Source organism: Heterocephalus glaber, unplaced genomic scaffold (genome assembly GCF_053883595.1).
Source record: "Heterocephalus glaber isolate CG9 unplaced genomic scaffold, H.glaber_assembly_v1.0 deba00001610, whole genome shotgun sequence".
Lineage (NCBI taxonomy): Eukaryota > Metazoa > Chordata > Mammalia > Rodentia > Bathyergidae > Heterocephalus > Heterocephalus glaber.
The window spans coordinates 40,054,065-40,077,092 of NW_028258381.1; the positions used below are offsets into that span (position 1 = coordinate 40,054,065).

General features: G+C 42.1%; 1 protein-coding gene and 1 pseudogene across 3 annotated transcripts in view; both read right to left on the minus strand.

The window, feature by feature from the left end:
- Window positions 1–23,028, minus strand: part of Znf394 (zinc finger protein 394) — a 48,002-nt gene that overhangs the window by 1,889 nt on the left and 23,085 nt on the right. The window contains exon 3 of one of the 3 annotated variants that reach the window (XR_002393382.2): window positions 889–991. The exons of 1 other annotated variant lie outside the window; for it this stretch is intronic. Coding sequence is in view for 1 of the 2 variants with exons in the window: in XM_021254837.2 (XP_021110496.1) it covers window positions 4,379–4,503 (125 nt within the window). In the remaining variant the exon portion in view is untranslated. Of the gene's footprint in view, window positions 1–888; window positions 992–1,011; window positions 4,504–23,028 lie in introns of those variants that run through there. One more of the 3 variants, XM_021254837.2, reaches the window with a different exon arrangement.
- Window positions 8,025–8,995, minus strand: LOC101704759 (charged multivesicular body protein 4b pseudogene; annotated as a pseudogene).

Here is a 23,028-nt window from a genome sequence, read left to right on the forward strand (position 1 = left end):
CCATTGTTGGTGGGAGTGCAGACTGGTGCAACCACTGTGGAAGTCAGTGTGGAGATACCTCAAAGAACTAGGACTAGAGGTCATTTGACCCAGCTATTCCCCTGCTGGGGATCTTCCTAAAAGAATTAAAAGAATCATACCACAGCAATATATGTGCACCCATGTTCACAGCATCACAGTTTATAATAGCTAAAGTTTGGAAACAGCCCAAGTGCCCATCAACTGGAAACTGGATGAAGAAGATGTGGTTTTTTCATAAAATGGAGTACTACTCAGCCATAAAGAACCAGAAACTAGAGACATTTATAGCTAAATGTATGCATATTGCGGCCATACTCTTAAGTGAAATAAATAGGACACACATGTATAAATACCGAAGTTTCTCTAGTGTGAGAAACTGAAAGTGTAAATAAGGATGAAAATGATTAAAATGAATAATTGATAATTTGAAATAGGAAAAGGTCCAAAGGTATAGGGGTGGCGGGAGGGGGAGGGGAAAGGGAAGAAGGGAAAGGAAAAATTATGAGAAAGAAAAAAATGTAAACAAAGTCTTATGTAAATAGGGAAGGGTGCACAGGTAATGGGGAAAAAGAAGTAAGATACATCATGTTCAGGTACAAACACCCAATGACAAATGTAAACCTAAAATGTACCAACTCATATATAAATTTAAAAAAAGAAAAGAATCCAGTATGAATTGAACTCAAATTTGATTGGTACAGAGGTGACTGAGCATTTTATACAGGGAAGGAAAGCACTCAGTAGAGTCAAGGAAGTGAAAAAATATCCCCGCCCCAAATCTGGAAGGGATTTGGACTATATGAAACCCATCTGGGCTTGCCGACTGGCACTAATGGAAGTTTAGGGCAAGTTGAGAAGCAGGCTCACAGGAGCCTGCTGTAGTTTGGTCAAGGAGATAATCTTGTCAGCTGAAGGCTGGAGCTCTTCCTTCTGCCACGAGGATGTCTCACCACCGCCATCTTGTTTTATTCTGGAAAACCACAGTCTGGTGTAGGTGACCCAGGACTCAATAAAGAATACCTAGAATATATAAAGACTCAAACAAAACACAACAGACCCCCCCAAATTTAAAGACCCAATCCAAAAATGGGCATCTGAAATGAATAGACACTTCTCAGATGAAGAAGTAGAAACTCCAAATAAACATATGAAAAAATGTTCAGCATCACTGGTCATTCACGAAAGGCAAGCCAGGAATGGTGGCACATGCCTGCAATCCCACCCCACAGGAGGGTGAGGCAAGAGGATTGCCATGAGTTCGAGGCCAGCCTGGCTGTATAGTGAGTTCAAGGTGAGCCTGAACTACATAGCAAGACCCTGTCTCAAAAAAAAAATTTTTTTTTAATGCAAATTAAAATAACACCATCTCATTCCAGAAAGAATGGGTATCATCAGGAAATCAACCAGTAACAAATGCTGGCAAGGCTGTAGGGGAAAAGGAACCCTTCTCCACTGTTGGTGAGAGTGTAAATTGATACAAATACATGGAAATCAGTGTGGAGATTCCTCAAAACACTAAAACTAGAGGTTCCATTTGGCCCAGCTATTCCCCTTCTTGGTACTTCCCAGAAGAATTTAAAGCATCATACCACAGTGATACATGCATGCCCATGTTTATAGCAGCACAATTTATAATAGCTAAATCTGGGCTGGGGAGTTAGCTCAGTGGTGCCACCGCCTGCCTTGCAAGTGCAAGGTCCTGAGTTTGATCCCTGGTACAAAAAATAAAATCAAAGATGTAATAATAAATCTTGGAAACAGCCCAGATGCCCATTAATGGATGAATGGATAAATAAATGTGGTTTTATTATACAGTGGAGTACTACTCCCCCATAAAAAAGGATAAAGAAGGTAAATGGGTGCACCTTGAGACCATAATTTTAGGTGAAATACATTGGACACATATGTTTAAATATTGCATTGTTTCGCTTGTGTGAGAAACTTGAAGGGTCAGTAAGGACCAAAATGGATGACAGACATTGTGAAGTAGGAAGAAAATGTTCAAATGAGAAGGGGAACAAGCAAGGGAAAGGGAGGAAATAGGGATATAAAAAAAACAATGGAAGGAAAAAGGGAGCAGGGAAGAAGGACTGAAGCAAAGGGAGGGGAGGGAATGGGAAAAAATAGAATTAAGATATATTATGTACAGGTACAAATTCCCTATGATGAATGTGATTATTACGTATGCCAAAAATGTACTAATAAAATTAATTTTTTAAAGAATGTAAAATATCACAGAGTTGCTTAGTTGATGACACTGTTTTGCATTTATAATATTACTAAACAAAACCTACACCTATTCTGAATAAAGACACACAAAACAAAAAACAGAAAAAAGTCTGTATATTCAGCTTTTCATTGCTGTGACCAAATACAGGGTATGATCAAAAAATACAGTGCATGTTTAAATTAAAAGAAAACATATTACAGTAAAAGAAACATTATCATTAATCCCCCTCAAAATACTCCTTCTCCCAGCTGGGCATGGTGGCCCACGTCTGTAATCCCGGCTCTCGGGAAGTTGAGGCAGGAGATTGCCAGGAGTTTGAGCCAGCCTGGGCTACGCAGTGAGGTCAAGGGCCCTCTGCACTACAAACAAGACCCTGTCTCAAAAAACCAAAAACCAAACCAAACCAAAACAGAACAACAGTCCCCCTTCCTTTGCACACATTTATTCCATCATTCTTGCCATTTCCTAGAGAAGTTCTGGAAATCCTCTTATAAACATCTTCAGTTGTGCTGTTATGGCTGTTTTAATGTCCTGAATTAGTCTGAAACCTTTACCTTTCACTGGTCGTATTGACTTTGAGGAAGAGCCAGAAGTTGCATAGTGCCAGATCCAGTGAAGAAGGTGGATGAAGACAAACCATCACGTTTTTACAAGTCTCCTTTTCAGTTAGATAGCAGCACTGGGCAGCAACATACACAATATTTTTGATCACACCTCACAGTCTCAGAGGTTCCAGTCCATGGTCAGCTGCTTTGAAGGCAGACACATTATGGCATAAGAGCATGGAAGAAAGAAGCTGCTCACTTTACAGCAGCCAAGAAACACAGAGTCAGGGAAAGAGGTGGAGAAGAAGGGCATAGGGACCAGATCTAGTGCCTAAGGCCACAACCCCATTGTGGAATGAACTAGAACCAGAACCAGGAAGCAGACAGCACCCAGAGGTTTGGAAGCAGTAAACAGCTTTATTTACACTGGCGGACCCGGACCGACCAGGATTTTTCCCCAAAGAGGTCAGGTCTAGAATATTGGCGGGCCGGCAGTTTTGTAGGGTTGCAAGCAGGAGGTATAGAAGCAGAAACAGAGGATTGGTTAGTTAATTCCATTGGAGTTTCCCTGGAAATATAGCAAGCAGGATTTTCACAAAGCAGAGCGGGGCCGGGTGGCAAAGAGTTCTGGCAGCACTTTCTGAATCCGTTATGCTCCTTTGGCAATAGATTATAGAAGTTGTCATGGCTACTCAGGTACATTCTACAAAGGGCGTAATTACCTAGTTAACTGATAATTGTTTAAACACAGTTAATACATAGTTGTCCAATTCAATTATTTTTTTGTTAAAAGTATCCATATTCCTGGGGCCGGGGATTTAGCTCAGCGGTTTCACCGCCTGCTGTGCAAGCGCAAGGACCCAAGTTCGATCCCCAGTACCAAAAAAAAAATCCATATGCCTGGAAATTCCCTTTCATCATGACCTACCCACTCACAGAACTGTGCTTTCCTAATATCCTAGATGTCTCTGAAGCCAAGAAGGATTAATCATCAAACAACCCCAGTTTATAATTTTTTCTAATTGTTCTTCAAGTACTGGTTTTTGTTTGCTTTTGTTTTTGCAGTGCTGGGGATTGCACCCAGGGCCTATGAACACCATGAAAGCACATGCCAAGTACCACATGCAAGCCCTGTTGCTCATTTTTATCTATGTATATACTTATATTTTTTATACTGGGGATTGAACCCAAGTACTGAAATATTGAACTTTCACACTGAACTATGTCCTGAGCCCTCTTTTATTTTGAGATAGAGTCTGGCTACGTCACTAAATTGCTCAGGCTGAGACTTGAACTTGCAATCCTTCTGCCTCAGCCTCCCAGACAGCTGGGATTACAGATATGTGCCACTACTCCCCACTTAAAATGGTTCATTTTGCTCGGTGTGATGATGCACACCTGTAATTCCAGTACTTGGGAGGCTGAGGCAGGAGGATCACTGTGTGTTTGAGGCCAGCCTGGGCCACACAGTAAGTTCAAAACCAGCCTGAATTACATAGTGAGACACTGTCTCAAAAAACCAAAACAAACAAAAAGAATTAATTATTGACTCTCAAAGCTCTCTATTAAACCACAGCAGATATTAACAACAATATATACATATTTTTACCAAATCCCTCAATGTGAACCTTTTGTTGAGGGAGGGGGTCTCATTATGTTGTCCAGCCTGGCCTTGAACTTCCCTTCTTGACTCAGGCTCCTGAGTACCTGGGAATACAGGCATAAGCAACCATGTGTGAGTAACTTGATTCATTTTGGTATTTTGTTTGTTTTTCATATTTCACATTGCTAGTCCTATGTCATCCTTGCTGGCTTTAACATCTTTATCATTTTCATACTTTTTTATTTGTTATTTTTAACACTTATTTATTTATTTATTTATGGAATACTGGGGACTAAACCCAGGGCCTTCCAAATAAATTGATTTAGGCTCCCCTGAGCTACATCCGCAGCTATTTTTTTTTTATATTTCAGAGACAAGGTCTCCCTCAGTCATTAAATCTGGGAGTGCTAGGATTACAAGTATGCACCACCATGAAATCCAGCACTCAGGAGGCTGAGGCAGGAGGATCACTGTGAGTTCAAGACCACCCTGGGCTACCTAGTGAGTTCAAGGGCAGCCTGAACTATAGGGTGAGACCCTGTCTAAAAAACAAAAACCAAAAAGACAAAAACTGAAATCCATTTCAGTTGCTTGGGTGGTGCACACTGCTTGACAATGCCTGAGGGCATAATCCCTAAGCAACTGGACTCAAGAAAGAACCTGCATATGAGCAAGGGGCTATAAATGCCCACCCTTTGGAGCTGGGCACCCAGCAGCCAGCCTAGGGCCTGCCACCTGTGGTACAAGGACCAGGATTTTCTAGAGTCACAGTGTCCAGCCCTGGGCAGAGAAGGGATCCCATGTGGGTGTAAGGGTCAGGGGGAGTGGATGTCACTGGAGACCCATGCAGTAAGTCCCAGCCTCCTGTGAGCCACCCACTGGCTAAAGAATAGACAGAATGAGACTTATTGTGAAGCTGTCTTGGGTCTTGATCAGTGCTGCTCTAGGCAACAAAGACAAAAGCCTTCAAGTGCATCCAGCATTTATTGAATACAATCATGAGAAGGAATAGGGAGCTAGGGAGTTTTGAAGTCATCTAGTGAATTACTGCTGAACACCTGGCATGATGGCACCAGGCAGGGGTGTTAGGGAGTAGGTACTGCTTGCTAGGATACAAGAAACCAGTACTGGGACCAGGCACAATCAGTAAGCAACCCACAAGGTCAGTGAGAAGCCATAGTTCAGGGAAAACGATTTTAATTGGGGTCACGCTGACCTCAGCTGTCCACATAACTCAGCAGTCCTGCCACTTCACAGACCAGGAATTAGGCCTCAATGACAGCCATTAGCAAAGGAGCAATACTAGCCCAACTCTGCTAGCTGACATGCCTGTTTGAGTCATGCAGGGCTTCGGTCTGACTCCTGATATAAAACAATATAGCTGAATTATGGGAGGCAAGAAGCATTTGCCACTCATAGCGGGCTAGTGCAGGGCAGGGATGTCTGCTACATCGGGCACCTCCCAGCTCACCCTGGATAGCCAGTTTCACTGACTACTGTCCTTGGCTTTGGCAGTGCTGAGTTGGGTCCAGGGACTGATCCAAGGTCCCATCTGGAAAGGGAGAACTCAGAAGGCAAGCAGCACATAGGTCTTGCTGAAGTCGGGGTTCAGGGAAGGGCACCAGGAAGATGTGGGGCCGAGGACACCCCAAGCATGGAGTCCTGGCGGTGGCCTCCTCCCGGGACTGACATGCCAGTGGGCTGGGGACGAGGGAGCCAAGGAGGTCACACAGCCATACACCCGGGGGCAGTGTGGGCGGGAGCGGTAGGGGGCTGGAGCCTTCAAGCTGGATGTGGAAGAGGCCAGAGAGGGGCACCACAATGACCGGCCTTCTCCGGGGAACCCAAGGCTGAGGGCATGCAAGCTGTGACTGTACATGCACAGAAGAGAGCAGGGTGCACCGCACCTGCCTTCCAAGCGCAAGGTCCTGCGTTCAATTCCCGGTACAAAAAAAAAGAAAAGAAAAAGAGAGAGCAGGGCATGGTGGCTCGCTTCTGTGATCCCAGCACTCTGGGAGGCAAAGGCAGGAGGATCTCAAGTTCAAACTCAGACTGGGTAACTCAATGACTTTTAGAGACCCTGTCTCAAAACATCGATCAATCAATCAATCATTCAGTCGGTCAATCAATCAGGGCAGGGGATGCAACTCAGTGGGAAGGCTCTATGTTCAATCCCCATATGGCAAAATAAATAAGTAAATAACAAAAAGACTAGATGTTAGTTAATAAATGGGTGAGAGGAAGGAAACAGATTTTGCCAGAAATACTTGCATTTAACACAACAATTACCTGTGTGTGCAGGTCTATTACAGGCACTCTTCGTGTATTTTCTTTCTTTCTTTTTTTTTTTTGGTACCGGGGATTGAACTCGGGTCCTCGTGTTTGTGCAGCAGGCAGCGGCACCACTGAGCTAAATCCCCGGCCTCTGTTGTGATTTTAATGGGCTTTCCTTTATAGGTGATTTGTTTCTTTTATCTTCAGCTTTTTTTTTTCAGTTCTTTCATTGGTACATTTTAGGTATACAATTCGTTTACATTTATCATTGGGTGCTTCTACCTGTACATAATGCATCTTGGTTCTTATTTTTTCCCCATTCCCTGTGCACCCTTCACCCCCTCCACGCTTCCCTATTTACATAGATTTCATTAACATTTTTTTTCTTTTCTCATAGTTTTTCCTTTCCCTCTTTTCCTTTCCCCTTCCCCTCCCTTCACTCCTTCGTCTTTGGACCTTTTTTCCTTATTTCAAATTATCAATTATTCATTTTAATCATTTTAATCCTTGTTTACACTATCAGTTTCTCACACTAGAGAAACTATTCGGTATTTACACATGTGTGTCCTATTTATTTCACTTAAGAGTATGGCCTCAATATGCATCCATTTAGCTATAAATGTCTCTAGTTTCTGGTTGTTTATGGCTGAGTAGTACTCCATTTTATGAAAAAAACCACATCTTCTTCATCCAGTTTCCAGTTGATGGGCACTTGGGCTGTTGCCAAACTTTAGCTATTATAAACTGTGCTGCTATAAACATAGGTGAACATAAATTGCTGTGGTACGATTCTTTTAATTCTTTTGGGAAGATACCCAGCAGGGGAATAGCTGGGTCAAATGGGACCTCTAGTCCTAGTTCTTTGAGGTATCTCCATCCTGATTTCCACAGTGTTTGCACCAGTCTGCACTCCCACTAGCAATGGAGAAGGGTTCCTTTCTCCCCACATCCCTGCCAGCATTTGTTATTGGTTGATTTCTTGATAGCAGCCAATCTTTGTGGGGTGAGGTGGAATCTCAGCATTGTTTTCATCTGCATCTCTCCAATGACTAGTCACGTTGAACATTTTTTCATATATTTGTCTGCTGCTTTTACTTCTTTGTCTGAGAAATGTCTGTTCATTTCAGATGCCCATTTTTGAATTGGGTCTTTGAATTTGGGGGGTCTGGTTTTTTATTCTAGATAGTAGTGCTTTGTCTGAGGTACAGCTGCTAAAAATTTTTTCCCATATTGTAGGTTGTCTGTTAGCTCTGTTGGTGGTTTCTTTTCTTTTCTTTTTTTTTTTGGATCTGCAAATACAGTTTATTTTACAGAAATTCAACATTATAAACAGCAGGCACCTCCCACCCGCCCGCCCCGCTGGGCACAGGGCATTCTGTGGGAGCGTGAGCAGCGATGCAGCCGACTGCTTTGGAGTGAGATTCGAGCGGGCAGCTGCCGGCACTGTCCTGCCTGCCCCGCACACACACGCAGGCCATCAGAGTCTATCTGGGCCCAGTTGCTCTGGGCCAATTATATGGATCCAGCCCAGTTCTCCAACTCCTTCATGTTTTCGTCTTCCTCTTCCTTCTTCTTGGTGGGTTTGGATGGTAGGGCTATCGAGGGAACATTTGGTAGAGGAACTGTTTCAGGTCCACTAATCTCCAGCAAATTCTTGTCTAGCTCCTCCTGTTCTGGCTCTTCTAATTCCGCCATGAGCTCATCCTCATCAAACTCTTCTGCAAAACCTACAGGTTTGGAAATAGCTGTTGAAATCTCCTCTGCAAGTTCTTGCTGGTCAGCAATATCCTGCATTAACTCATCAACTTTATCGATGTCCATATTGTCGTGCGCTGCCTTCATGGCCTTCACTGGCGGCGTGGCCCATGTTCTTGAGCACCTCCGTGTTGGTGTGGGCGTTCTCCAGGGCCTCCCGCTGGAACTCGGTGGTGGACAGTGTGGCATCGATCTGCGCCAGCGGCTTCTCACGCCTCTTCTTGCTCTTCAGTGCCTGAAGGGCCGCGCGCTTGTTTTTGGTTCCGTGTTTCTCGGCGGGCGTCCATTCCTGCTCGGTCTTCTTCTCCAGGAACTCCTGTTTCTTGCTTAGCATCTCCTCCGTGTCCCGCAGCCGCTGGATGGCCTCCTGGGGGTCGGGTCGCCCTTGCCGGCCTTAGCCCCTCCAGTCCCGAACAGCTTTCCGAACACCGACACGGCTTCTCGCCGCCTCCGCCGCCCGTCGGCCCTGCCGCTCCCTGCCACCGAGGGCCTCTCGTACACCTCCTCTCCGAAGTTGGGCCAGGCCGCGCCACCACCCACGGGCCCCCACGCCCAGCCCTGCAGGCATCAGGGCAACGCGCCTCTGACCACAGCTCCCAGCGGGCCGTTGGTGGTTTCTTTTGCAGTGCAGAAGCTTTTTAATAAGATGAGATCCCAGTTGATTCTTTGTGCTAGTTCCCTGCTGCTGGGGTTTTGTTCATAAAGTCTTTTCCTATGCCAATGTCTTCAAGAGTTCTACCTGACTTATCTTCCAGCAAGTTTAGTGTTTCTGACTTAATATTTAGATCTTTAATCCACTTCGATCTTAGTTTAGTGCATGGTGATAGGTATGGGTCTAGTTTTAATCTTTGGCAGGTTGAAATCCAATTTTTCCAACACCATTTGTTAAATAGGCTATCTTTCCTCCAATGAGGGTGGTTGGCTCCTTTGTCAAAGATGAGGTGGCTGAGCATGTCTGGAGTTGTTTCTGCATCTTCTAATCTATTCCGCTGATCCTCAGGTCTGTTCCTTTGCCAGTGCCATGCTGATTTTATCACAGTAGCTTTGTAGTATAGTTTCAAGTTGGGGATTGTGATACCCTCAGCCATGTCTCTGTTGCTTAGAATTGCTTTAGCTATTCTAGATCTCTTATGGTTCCAAATGAATTTTTGGATTGTTTTCTCTAGTTCTGTGAGGTATGTTGTTGGAATGTCCATCAGCATTGTATCAATCTATGTAGTAGTTTTGGAAGTATGGCCATTTTCACTATATTGGTTCTTCTTACCCAGGAACAAGGGAAGTCTTTCCATTTTCTTATATCCTCCTCGATCTTTTTCAGGGTGCTGTAGTTTTCAGTGTAGAGGTCTTTTGCTTCCTTTGTTAGGTTGATTCCTAGATATTTCATTTTTCTGGATGCTATTGTAGAAGGAAATATTTCCCTAATTTCTCTCTCAGTGAGTCTGTTATTTGTGTTCAAGAAGGCTATTGTTTTTTGAGTGTTGACCTTATATCCAGCTACTCTACTGAACCTGTCAATTAAGTCTAGAAGTCTTCTGGTGGAGTTTTTTGGGTCTTCTATGTAAAGTATCATATCATCAGCAAATAATGACAGTTTAACTTCTTCTTTCCTATCTTTATTCCTTTTATTTCTTTCTCTTTTCTAATTGCTATGGCTAATGTTTCCAGAACTATACTGAACAAGAGTGGTGATAGTGGGGATCCTTGTCTTGCTCTTGATTTTAGCGTGAAAGTTTTCAGTTTTTGACCATTTAGTATGATGTTGGCTGTTAGTTTTTCATAGATAGCCTTAATCAGGTTAAGATAAAGACCTTCTATTCCAATTTTCTGTAGGGTTTTTATCATAAATGGGTGCTGGAATTTATTGAATGCTTTTTCTGCATCTATTGAGATGATCATATGGCTTTTGTCCTTGACTCTGTTAATGTGGTGTATTACATGTATTGATTTACGAATGTTGAACCAGCCTTGCATCCCTGGGATAAATCCGACTTGGTCAGGGTGTATGATCTTCTTGATGACCCTGTGCATTCTGTTTGCCAGTATCTTGTTGAGGATTTTTGCATCTATGTTCATTAGGGAGATTCATCTGTAATTCTCTTTTTGGGTTGGGTCTTTCCCTGGTTTTGGAATCAAAGTAACACTTGCTTCCAGGAATGAATTTGGAAGTATTGCTTCCCTTTCAATTTCCTTCATGAGTTTAAAGAGTAATGGTGTTAGTTCTTTTTTAAATGTCTTGTAAAATTCAGCAGTGAAGCCATCTGGACCTGGGCTTTTCTTTGTTGGTAAATATTTTATTACATTTTCAATTTCCCTCATTGTAACTGGGGTGTTTAGAACTTCTATATCTTCTTCATTTAACTTTGGCAATTCGTATGTATCTAGGAATCTGCCCATTTCTTCTGTTTTCCATTTTATTGGAGTAGAGGTTCTCGAAGTAGGTATTGATGATCCTCTGGATTTCTGTTGGATCTGTTGTGACTTCACCTTTTTCATTCTTAATTGCATGTATTTGTGCCTTTTCTTTCCTTTTTTTGATAAGGTTGGCTAAAGGTTTATCGATTTTATTTATTCTTTCAAAAAACCAACTCTTTGATTCATTGATTTTTTGTATTGTTCTCTTAGTCTCCATTGCATTGATTTCTGCTCTGATCTTTATAATTTCCTCTCTTGTACAAGCTTTAGATTCATTATGCTCTTCTTCTAGGAGCTTGAGGTTCTGCATTAGGTTATTTATCTGAGTTTTCTCTGTTTTCCTAATATGGGCATTCACTGCTATGAATTTCCCGCATAGAACTGCTTTCATTGTGTCCCATGGATTCCTGTATGTTGTACTGAAATTTTCATTTACTTGTAGAAACTGTTTAATTTCTTCTTTAATTGCTTCTGTGACCCACTGGTTGTTCAAGAGGGTGTTATTCAGTTTCCATGTGTTTGTTGGGGTTTTGCAGTTTCTTATGTTATTGATCTCCAATTTTATTGCACTATGGTCTGATAATACACAGGGGGTAACTTCAGTTCTTTTCCATTTACTTAGACATGTCCTATGAGTTAGCATGTGGTCTATTCTGGAGAATGACCTGTGTGCAGCCAAAAAGAGTGTGTATTCCGATTTTGTGGGGTGGAAAACTTTGTAAACATCTATTAAGTCCATTTGTTCAATAGCTTGGTTCAGTTCTAGAATTTCCTTGTTAACTTTTTGTCTAGATGATTTGTCTATTTGTGATAGTGGGGTATTGAAGTCCCCCACTACAATTGTGTTAGTGTTTATTTGGTTTTTCATGTCGATTAATATTTGTTTTGTATAGTTGGGGGCATTCGTATTCTGCCAGTCTATTTCTTTTGATTGGTGAATTGAGGCCATTAACATTGAGGGTTATAATTAATAGATACTGATTTATCCTTGTCATGATGTTTTACTTTTGTTGGCTCTTTTATTTCTTATTTTTCCCCCTTTCCCTTTAGTGTCTTACCTTGCCTGGTGGCTTCCCTCTGTTGGGCCTCATGGAGTTGTGGCCTTCATTGCTTTTTTCTAGGATATTGTTTAGAATTGCTTGTAGTGCTGGTTTGGTGTTCATGAAATTTCTCATGTGTTCTTTGTCATGGAAGTATCTAATTTCCCCATCGATTTTGAAAGATAATTTTGCAGGATACAACAGTCTAGGTTGGAAGTTATTTTCTTTTAGGGCTTGAAATACTTCACTCCAGGCTCTCCTTGATTTGAGGATTTGTGTTGAGAAGTCTGCTGTGATTCTGATGGGCTTTCCTTTGTAGGTGATTTGTTTCTTTTCTCTGTTTGTAGGATTTTATTTTTCTGTTGGGTTTCTGGGCTCTTGACTATTATATGTCTAGCTGTAGATTTTTTTTGAACATGGCTAGTTGGAGTTCTATATGCCTTACTTATCTGTATGTCCAATTCTCTACCTCTGTCTGGGAAGTTTTCCACTATTACTTCTGTGAACAGTTTTTTTATGTCAATTGTGCTTTCTCCTGTTTTTACATGGACTACTATCAGTCTTATGTTATTCTTCTTTGCATTGTCTAGCAGTTGTTGGATTGATTTCTCGTGGTCCCTTACTATTTTTAAGAAATCTCTATTTTCATGGTCTCTAACTGTGATTCTGCCTTCTATATCTGATATTCTATCTTCAGATTCCCTTAATTTGCTGTCAATACTTTCAATGGAGTTTTTGATCTGAATATCTGTTTGAATCTGTTTCACGGATTCCATTTCTTTCTTATGTTGGGTGATCATGGTTTCCATTTCTTTCTTATGCTGGGTATTCATAGATTCCAGCATGTTTCTGAGCTCATCTATTTTTTAAATCTGTTTCTGTTCTAGATCCTCTAATCATGTCTTTCACTCTGCTCACCATTGCTGTAGATATCTGGGAGATTATTTCTGCTTTGAATTTTTCTAGAGCCTCATTCATCTGTTTTGTTACTTCCTGTGCTATCAGTTCAGGATATCCAGGTGGTTGGTTATGGGACTTTTCCATCTCATTTCTTCCAGAATTTACCCTTGGTGGGGTGGAAGTCTGAGTTTGTGCCTTGCTTAAATGTCTTCTCATTTTTGTTTTTGGTACTGTCCTTGGTTTAACTCCTGGGTTGATAGTTTGAAATTGCTTATTGTAGGTATCTTTGTTGCTTGCAATTAGAACCCTTATGGAATGATTGCTTCTCAGATGTGTCTTCCAGATATAGCTGGTCTTTAAGTTTTGAGTCTCTAATGACTCTAAGGCTATCTCATTTTCCTTATACTAGGAAGGTTCATTGACTAGATCAATAACAACATCTTAGCCCAAGTGATACAATCAGCAACTCCATTGCATCATGTACATCTTCAAAAATGACATTTTGTGGTAGTTATTAATCTATCACCTTTAGCTGTGTGAATTAAATCAAGATCGAGGACCAACCCAACACATAGTGAATAAACTCTTCAATACAACAACTTTACCCTTTGTGATGGGGAGTTAGAAGGGGTTGGGGAGGGAGGGACAGATGGGAAGAAGGATAGGGGAAGGTTAGCAGTGTGGCCAGAGGACACAGGTGAGAAGGAAAAAGAGAATACTAGGAAAATACAGAAGAACTCTGAATGAGGACCAAAACAGGGACAAAAAGAGAAGATGAACAATGTGGGAGAGCAAGAGAGTGAGTGTAAGACAGAAAGGAAAGAGAAAAGAAAGAAGAAAAGAAAAGAAAAAAGGAGAGAAAAACAAATATTTTCAAAGAGTAGGAAAAAAATTAAGAGAAGCAAAGGAAAAGAAAAGAGAAAAAAACAAACTAATAATACTAATTTTGGGAATAAAAAATAATAATGAAGATGAAGGGCCTCTTTCAGGGTATGTCTCTGCTGTCACAATAGACAACGTGGGTTGCAGTGTGCAGATATAAGTCAATGAGTCTCAGTAAGCTAGTCGCAGACCTGTGAGATTCAGGTAGATTTCTGGCTGGAAGTCCCAAGTTGAGCTCCCTGTCCTCCTGTAGGGTTGAACTCTGCAGAGTTGTATTGCAGGTTCCTGCTGCCCTTCCCCTGAAGATAGTCCCAATCCTGATGGGAGGTGAAGATGACTCCAACTTATCCAGTACAGTGGTCTGGTGCTCCGGTGTCCTCTGCATCTTTGTAGTGTGGAACCAGGTGGCTGTACAGAGAAGAGGCCAGAGGAGCAGGGGGGGGGTCCAGTGGATTGCTGCCGGGGCGCGGGCTGATTTGGCATGTTCTGTGCGACTCATGACCTTGGTATGGCATCCACAGATCTGCCTGTCTGCAGCGGGCTGATCATCTTCAGCTTTTAATATTCTGTTCTTGTGTTGAATTTGTGGAATCTTGACTATTTTATGCTTAGATGTAGATTTTTTTTTATCATGGCTAATTGGAGTTCTATATGCCTCACTTATCTGTATGTCAAATTCTTTTTCCATGCTGGGGAAGTTTTCTGCCATTACTTCAGTGAACAGTTTTTTTATGTCATTTGCACCATCTTCTGCTTTTTCATCGATTCTGATCAATCTTATGTTATTTCTTTGCATCATCTAGCAGCTGTTGGATTGATTTCTTGTGGTCCCTTGCTATTTTTAAGAAATCTTTCTTTTCATGATCACTAACTGTAATCCTGTCTTCTATATCTGATATTCTGTCCCACATTGGCTCATTCTGCTGCACATTTTTCCCATGGAATTTTTAATCTCCTGGATATCTGTTTGAATCTGTTTCATGGATTCCATTTCTTTTCTATGCTGAGTTATGGTTTCCATCATTTTCCTAAACTCCTCTATTTTTAAAAATCTGTATCTGCTCTAGAGTCACTAAGCATGTCTTTCATTATGGTCACCATCTCTGTAGTTATCTGAGAAATTATTTCTGATTTGATTTTTTCCTAGAGCCTCTTTCATCTGCTTTGTTACTTCTGCTGTAACCACTTTAGGTAGTCCAGATGGATGACTTTCAGATTCTTCCACCTCATTGTCCTCTGGGTTTGATTTTGGTGACCTGGAAGGTTTGCATCTGGGTTTGCAACTTGTTTAAGTGTCTTTTCATTTCTTTCTTTCCTTTTTTCTTTTTTCTTTTTTTTTTTTGTTTAATTCCTGGGTTGATGCTTATAGATTTGCTTATGGAGAGTATCTTTTTTTTTTTTTTTTGGTACTGGGGATCGAACTCTGGTCCTTGCGCTTTTGAGGCAGGTGGCGGAACCACTGAGCTAAATCACCAGCCCCTATGGAGAGTATCTTTATTGCTAGTATTTAAAACCCTTGAGAAATGACTACTTCTCAGAGGTGTCTTCCAGTTATAGCTGGGTTTGGGGTTTTGCGTCTGTTGCAGGATCCTACCTCACACTTTATTGGGGATGAGAAGTTGCTACCTACTTGGCCTAGCCTCTGGTTCTCTGGCACTGGCCTATAGTATTTTTTATGACCCTTAGGCAATCTCAGTCTTGGCATAGGAGGAAGAGCAACTGATTAGAACAATTATGCCACCTTGGCTAAAGTAGTACAATCAGCAATAACAATAGGATCAAACACAGCCTAGAAAATGATAAACTGTGGTAAGTATTCATTTCCCATCTTTAACTGTAAGAATTATATTTGTGGTTATATAACAAAATCTAAAACAAACCAGAAAAATGTTTGCATTAAATAAGCCCTCAATATAGTGAATTTACCCTCAGGGGAAAAAACTTAAAAGGAGTTTGAGGGGGAGGATAGAGAAATAGAAGAAGAAGAAAAGATTAGAAGCAAGGCTAGAGGACAAAGGAAGATCATACAAACTTTGGGAAACTGGTCAAGAAGACAGGAGGGAAAGAGAGAAGGAAGAAATAAAAACAAGAACAGAACAAAGCAACAACAAAAAAACTAGAAACTGTTCACATTCCTATATAAATAAGAACAAACAAGAAAGAAAAAAAAACAGAAACAAGAAAAGAGAGAAATGATAAAAAGGAAGAAAAAATGTCTACTTCAAAGCATATCTCTGCTGTCACTGGTGGCTGGCATACAGACTCGAGTTGATTAATCCCAGCATGCTAGCCCTAGCTTTACAATGGGGGTAGTGAATAGTCCCAGCCAACCTGCACCTTTAGTTTCACTGAAGTTCAGGCTGGTTTCTGGCTGTGAGGCTGGAACTGGACCTGTGGAGCCTGCAATAGTCTGTACCCCTTCCCCTTCCAAACTGAGATCCCTGACCTCCTGTGGACTTGAACTCCAGCCCTGACATGGGAAGCCACTAGATGGAGACAGCTGGCAGCTGTTCTGAGTTCTGAGCTAAATTGGCCCCTCTCCAAGATGGCTACCAGCCCATCATTCTCTCTCGGGGAACGTCTGAACCCCAACAGCTCATCAACCGCTGGAGTCTGCTGCGTCCACTGGTCTGCTCCACTGGTGCCCTCCTCTGTGGAGGTCTCTGGGGTTGCCAGCAGTTATGGTTGTCTACAGTTTCCTGGTACCCTTCCCACGCAGTCCAGGCTCAGATAGGAGGTGCTGCCTGTCACCTTCTTCTTTGTTAGGGACTCTCTCTTTGCTCTCCCCATGGGCTTCGGTTCTCGCTTCAGATCCTCCCTGGATCCCAGGGACCCACTTCCCCCCTCTTCCTCACGTTTCTTTATTCCAGTGCCTGGACACCAAACCTTGGAGAGGCCTTCTCTCTGCTGCTCACCACTCTGCCATCTTCCCAGAAGTCTGGTACAGGGATGCCTATGATGAGAACCATGTCAAGAATTCTCTGAAACTTTAGAATCTGAGGAATTTAAGATAAGCCTCTTCTATGGAGACATGCTAGACTATTTCCAGTGAGCAATCACCAACTTCTGTGATAAGGCCCAGTAACCAATGATCTTTGTTTTGTACCAGCTTACGTTTCAAATTCTTCCTTTTTAAATTTTCTTTTAAAAGCTTCCTCCTCCTGATCCAACCTGGATATACTGCTAGCCCACCGTAGCACTCAGATCCCAGATTGAAATCCCTCACTATTTCCAAATACACTCTTTGCTTTGGAGAGTTGGTTTCTCTGTCGCTTATTTTAGGTTGACAGGGCCAAAATTTTGGGTAGAGGTGACATTTATTTACCAAGTTTAGTCCTGGTGCTGATTGCTGTAGAAGTTAGGTATGGTTTAGCTTCTGTTTTTATTGTTGTCTGATTGTTATCCTTTTTATTTATTTTCATTTTTTATTTTATTGGTAGATTTTAGATATATATTACCTATTATCCTTTTTCTATGCCTTTGTAGATGAGGGAGAAGGGGAGGCCCAGGCCACAGGTAACCTTGGATAAAGTTCTGAAAATTGATCCAGCCTCAGAAATCCCTAAAACTGTTCTAGGGGTTCATTCACAATCTCAGTGACTTTGTATAACCTGTGTTTTGCCTGTTGATCCCATTGGAATTCCCTGTCCCAGGTCTGCCTAGTGGGAACATTGCAAATCAAGGCTGGCTCTACTAATTATCTCTTTGTCTTCTTCAGCTTCGCCTGAAGGGCCAAATGCTTCCTCTTGTCAGAGGCTAGACTGGAAAGCTAAGTTGTGGATGGCCCTCCCCACTGCTGCAGAACAGTGCCTTTGTTAGCAACTTGGGGAATTTTCCTTCAGGGAAAGTATGATGTAGGGCCTGGGAGGTAGCTCAGTGGTGCCACACCTGCCTGGCAAGCACAAGGTCCTGAATTCAATACCCAGTACCAAGAAAAAAAAAAGAAAGAAAATACAATGTAAAGAGCTTAAACTCAGATGGGTTAGATGGTTTCAAATCCAGGCTGTTTTATATTTGTTATCTTCAGCAAGTTACAAAAGCACTCTCAGCCCCAGGCGTCTTATCTGTAAAAGGGGATAATGGCAGTTCTGATCACAAACAGTTGTGGGGGGAGTGAGTAAGGTGTGTGGAGTTCTTAGCTTAGTGCTAGTTACATTTTAAATGTTCCATTTATTTTGGTTGTTATTACTATAGTTCTTCATTGTTTCTGTCAGTGAGCATTATTGTGTACCAGTGAACCCTCGAGTTACCACCAGCCTGACATACAACCAGCCTGACATAACTTGGGTTACGACCAGAATTTAGTTTCAACTTATGACCAAAGTCTTCAGTTACAACCTGAATGCCAGCCACTTGTGCTTCCAGATGGTCTCAGATACAGATTTAACCCTTAAAGAGTTCTGGAAGGAACATTACAACATCCTTTCTTGTGTGGCATTAATTGAGAAATCCTAGACCAATGTCTCTCTCTAAGGACACTGAGATCTGCTGGGAAGAAAGTATGGCCTAAAATTATGCAGGAGAGAGACTTTTAAGGTTGTATAGAGGAGCCCAAGCCTTCAACTGACCAACTGGAGTTACAACCAGTGCTCATGAACAAATTGAGTTTGCATGACAAGGGTCCACTGTATCTGTTGTATACTACACACAGTCTTTTGTGCTGAGAGATAAAAACCTCTCCTGAAGGAATTTTTAATCTGGTTGGAGGGGTAGATATGTAAATTTTTATAATATGGTAGCAGTTAGGAACTGATAGCATTAAAATGTATAATGGTAGCTCAGTTATTGGGTTTATAACATTATGGAGGGTAATAAATTGAGTCTGAAAGTAAAGAGACAAGGTAGGAAGCCATTCCAACAATTTTGAAAGCATAGTTTTTGTTGTTTGTTTGTTTTTTTGTTTTCTGAGACAAGAGTCTTGCTATATATTCCAGGCTGGCCTTCGACTCACTCTGTAGTCCAGGCTCACCTCCAACTCATGAACTTACTCTTGCCTCAGCCTCCTAAGTGCTGAGACTACAAGTGTGCACAACCATGCCTGGCTCAATTTTTTTTTTTTCGGTACCAGGGATCAGACTTGAGACCTTGTGCTTGCAAGGCAGGCAGTGGAACCACTGAGCTAAATCCCTGGGCCACCTGGCTCAGTTTTGAAAGAATAGTCATATATGGGATGGAGATTATAGTTTTACAGTGTAAACTGACATGTATCTCTGCATTTCCTTTTCTTTCTTTCTTTTTTTTTTTCTCATGCCAATACTGGAGCAACCTAGGCAAGCATTCTACCACCAAGCCACACCCCCAGTATTTTTTAAAATTTTGAGACAGTTTTGCTGAATTGCCCAGACTGGCCTTGAACTTGAAATCCCCCCTACCTCAACCTCCTGAGTAGCTGAGACTACAGGTTTATGCCATATGCCCAGCCAAAAAATTATTGACTGGGGTTGAACCCGGGCCTCATAGGTATATGCTAGGCAAGTACTCCTCTACTGAACCACTGAACTGCATCTCTAGCCTATGCCCACATTCCTGAGGGGTCACGCTGTGCTGCCTGCCCTTTCTGGGTCCTCTCCATCCTCTCCCTGACAACCAGAGCATTGCATGCAGGAGTGTGCAGTGCTTTTCCACTCTGCTCTTCTCTTCATCCTGTACTCTCCATCCACAGGCAACTCTCGTAAGGCTCAACTCAAAAATCAACCTTACTGTGTGGTCTTCCCTGATTTCCCCTTCCTTGTGTTGCCAATTAGGCACTTACTAGATTTCTGAGGAATGACATAGCCATAAGCCAGACAGTGAATTGTGGATTTATGAGGAGGTGACTGTAGAATGTTCTTCTCAGCCAGGCATGGTGGTGCACACCTGTGACCCCAGCACTTGGGAGACTGAGACAGCAGGATCACTGTGAGTTTGAGGCCAGCCTGGGCTACGTAGTCAATTCAAAGCCAGCCTGAACTACATAGAGAGACTCTGTCTCAAAAAACTAAAACAAACAAACAAAAAGGAGAGATTTTGTTAGCTATAGGGAAGAAGCTAGTGTGTGTGTGGGGGGGGGTTGTTGCAAAGATATAGAAAAGGAAGAGTCCTGTTACTGAATTAAGACCCTGAAGGAGATAGAGAGAATGGAGTCAAAAGTAGCCAACATGGGTCCTTGCTTTAGTTATAATGGAAATTAAAACTGAGGGAGCTGGGGATTTAGCTCAGTGGTTTCGCTGCCTGCTGAGCAAGTGCAAGGACCTGAGTTCGATCCCCGGTACCGAAAAAACAAAAACAAAAAAAACCTGAGGCAACAGCATGAATTTACAGGCAAAAATTATAATTGGAAAGGGTATTATAGGAAGGGAACAAAACCAGCTGTGTCATAGGCAGTACCAGGGAAGAGTCAGAGAAGTGGGCCACTCTACAGCCAGCCAGCCAGCTCCTCCATAGATGGAGAAGCACCTAACAAGGGATACCTCCCACTTTTACGGGGTCCCAAAAGAAAATCATTAATTATTCATGTATTTTTCCCAAAAGAGGTAGCTTGTCTCCAGACAGGGTAATTTTTAGTACTACAAAGGTATGAGTTTGCACGTGGCCCCAAATGTGCATAGAAATGTGTTATGTCCCACTCTGAGTGGAAATTTTCTTATGGAAATGCATTATGATGAAGGTATAATAAAATTTAGGGTCAGTTTCAGGTCAGATCAGTCACCATCTTTGCTTCCACTGCTCTTCTGCATCCTTGTTTGTTTTTGTTTCTTTTGAGCCAGGGTCTCACTAGCCTAAGTTGGCCTTGAACGCATGGTGATCCTCCTGCCTCTGCTTCTCAAGTGCTGGGATTGCAGGCAGCACCACCTTGCCCAGGATCTTGTGCATCCAATCTTCTTATCTCAGGGACTGCAGTGCCTTCACTTAACAGCCTCCTTCACTTTCCGCACTTGTGGCCAAAGTTTGCAGATACTTGCTTGTTTTTTCTCAGGCTACTTTCATTTATTTACTTTATTCTTTTTTTTTTGGTATCCGGCTTGTACTCGTGAGGCAGGAGGCAGAACCACTGAGTTAAATCTCCGGCCCTTTTCTTTCCTTTTTTGAGACAGGGTCTCACTATGTAGTCCAGGCTGGCTTTGAACTCATGACCATCCTCTTGACTCAGTCTCCTGAATGCTGGCATTATAGGCAAGCCCTGTCACACTCAGCCCTCAGGCTGCTACTCTCCAAGATGGGTGTGGGTCTTTCCTGCTATTGATTAGTTATGTGACAGAGAATGTAAGCACCCCCTGGACCCACACAGTGTTGAGTAGAGAAGGAGTGTGCAGGCAAACGTCTGGTCTCTGCTCCAAGGGATGCAGGGTGCAGGTGTGAGGGTGCAGCACCCCCCCTAGGGAGGGGGAGGGGGAAGGGAGGGAGGAAAAAGGACTTGGAAAGAACCAAGATCTATCATGTACAGGTACAAATGCCCAAGGATGAATGCGATCATAATGTATACCTAAAATTTACCAATGAACTTAATGAATAAAAGAAAACAAAAATAAATACGGTATCTGACTGAGCATATTCTATGTGTAATTGTGTAATCCTTTATAAACTTAAAATTATAACATTAGCACTTTTCCCATAAATATAGTAAATGATAATTTCATTGTATGATTTATAGTAATTAATTGTTTTCCCATTTGGAAGCATTTGGCTTGGCTTGGTGTTTGCTTGTTGGTTTGCTTGTGTTCATCATTTTCTATATTATAAAGTTGCAATGGATGTCTCTGACTCTAAGTCTTTTTTTTGTTGTTGTTGTTACCAGGGATTGAACTCGGGTCCTTGCGCTTTCGAGGCAGGCGGCAGAACCACTGAGCTAAATCCCTGGCCCCTGACTATAAGTCTTTATATGAATTTCTGACTATTTCCCAAGATATATTCCCAGAACTGGAATTTTAGAATTAAAGAATATGATTTTTTTATAGATTACTGAATGATTTCTTAAATATTTCAGGAATACTATTTTGCATGTCAGAAAGTGCTTCTTTTATGTATCAGTGTGTTCCTTTACAGATTTTACTAGCTTTACTAAACATAATAAGTCTTATTACAGAAATTTGGATAATCTATCAATGAATAGAGTAGATAATAAAAATCAGCTGTAGGCCTATTGCCCAGAAACAACCCTTCTTAACTCTTTAGCTTACTTTTTCCTAGTTGGGCCTTCTTTCTATTTACTCACACATACATGTCCACATAGAGATACAGCTTTCTAAAATAGTACAGTACTTGAATAATGCCTTCATTAAGATTGATATTCTGCTTTAAATGTATAGGGAGTGGTTTCTTATGTTAATATTTGAACAGATGGATTTTTAAATATCTGCCTAGTACTTATGCTTCCATTGTATTGACTTATTATAATTTATTTATCATTCCGTATTAACACCTAGCAATTTCCAGTTTTACACCACTATAACACAGTGCTGAACACCTCTGGTGCTCTCATCCTTCTAATTTTTCCTTAGGTTGTATTTCTGAGAGTGTAATTACCATATCCAAGAGTATGAATATTGTTTAGGCTTTTAATGAAGATTGCCAAATCTTCACACAGATGGTGTCAGTTTCTATTCTCCCATCCTGTTTGATTATTGTCCTTATCTCTGCTTGCTACTGTGGACCCAGAGAGGTTAAACTGAGCCTTGGGACATCTCTGTAACTCACTATTGGTCATCTCCTATTTACTTCCCCATGAGTAGAATTTCAGTTCCCCAAGCCTGAGGTGATCTGTCAGCTGGAGAACTGGGATGAGCCATGGATGGTGGATCTACCAAATGCTGGGCATAGGAAGGCAGCCAGTAGTGCTTGCTCAGGTGGGTGAGGCGGAGGAAGGAAAGGCACATCAGTGAAATCCCTGCTGTATCCCAGATACTGTACCAGATATTTGGCATGTATTGTCTGCTGCATTCCTACTGCCCTTAGGGTAGGGTGGTTATCACTCCCATTTTCCAGATGAAGAAATAAAAAGATTAAGATATCTCTAACAGTGAGACTGACAGTTGGGATTTAAATTCGTTTGAAAATCTCATTGTCTCTTTGCTGCAGGATGAAGGGGTTCTCCAAAGCAGGTGGTCTCAGGTTTTCTAAGTGACAGCTGTCACCACCCTCAGCTATTTTTATCCTACCCTTGTGATCCTCTCCCCATACTAGGTCCTAATTGTTAGGTATTTCAGAGCCCCCACAGAGCAAGCCCCCCCCCCCCCCCCCCCCGTCCTGTGAACAGGGACTTTCCGCATAGCTGAGACATGACCCCTCCTAGTTAGAGACTTTCTGCCCCACCGGTTCCGTGACCAGATGCTCCTGTAAGACAGGGACTTCCTGGAACCTGTTACTTCGTGGCCTAACCAAAACTTGTTG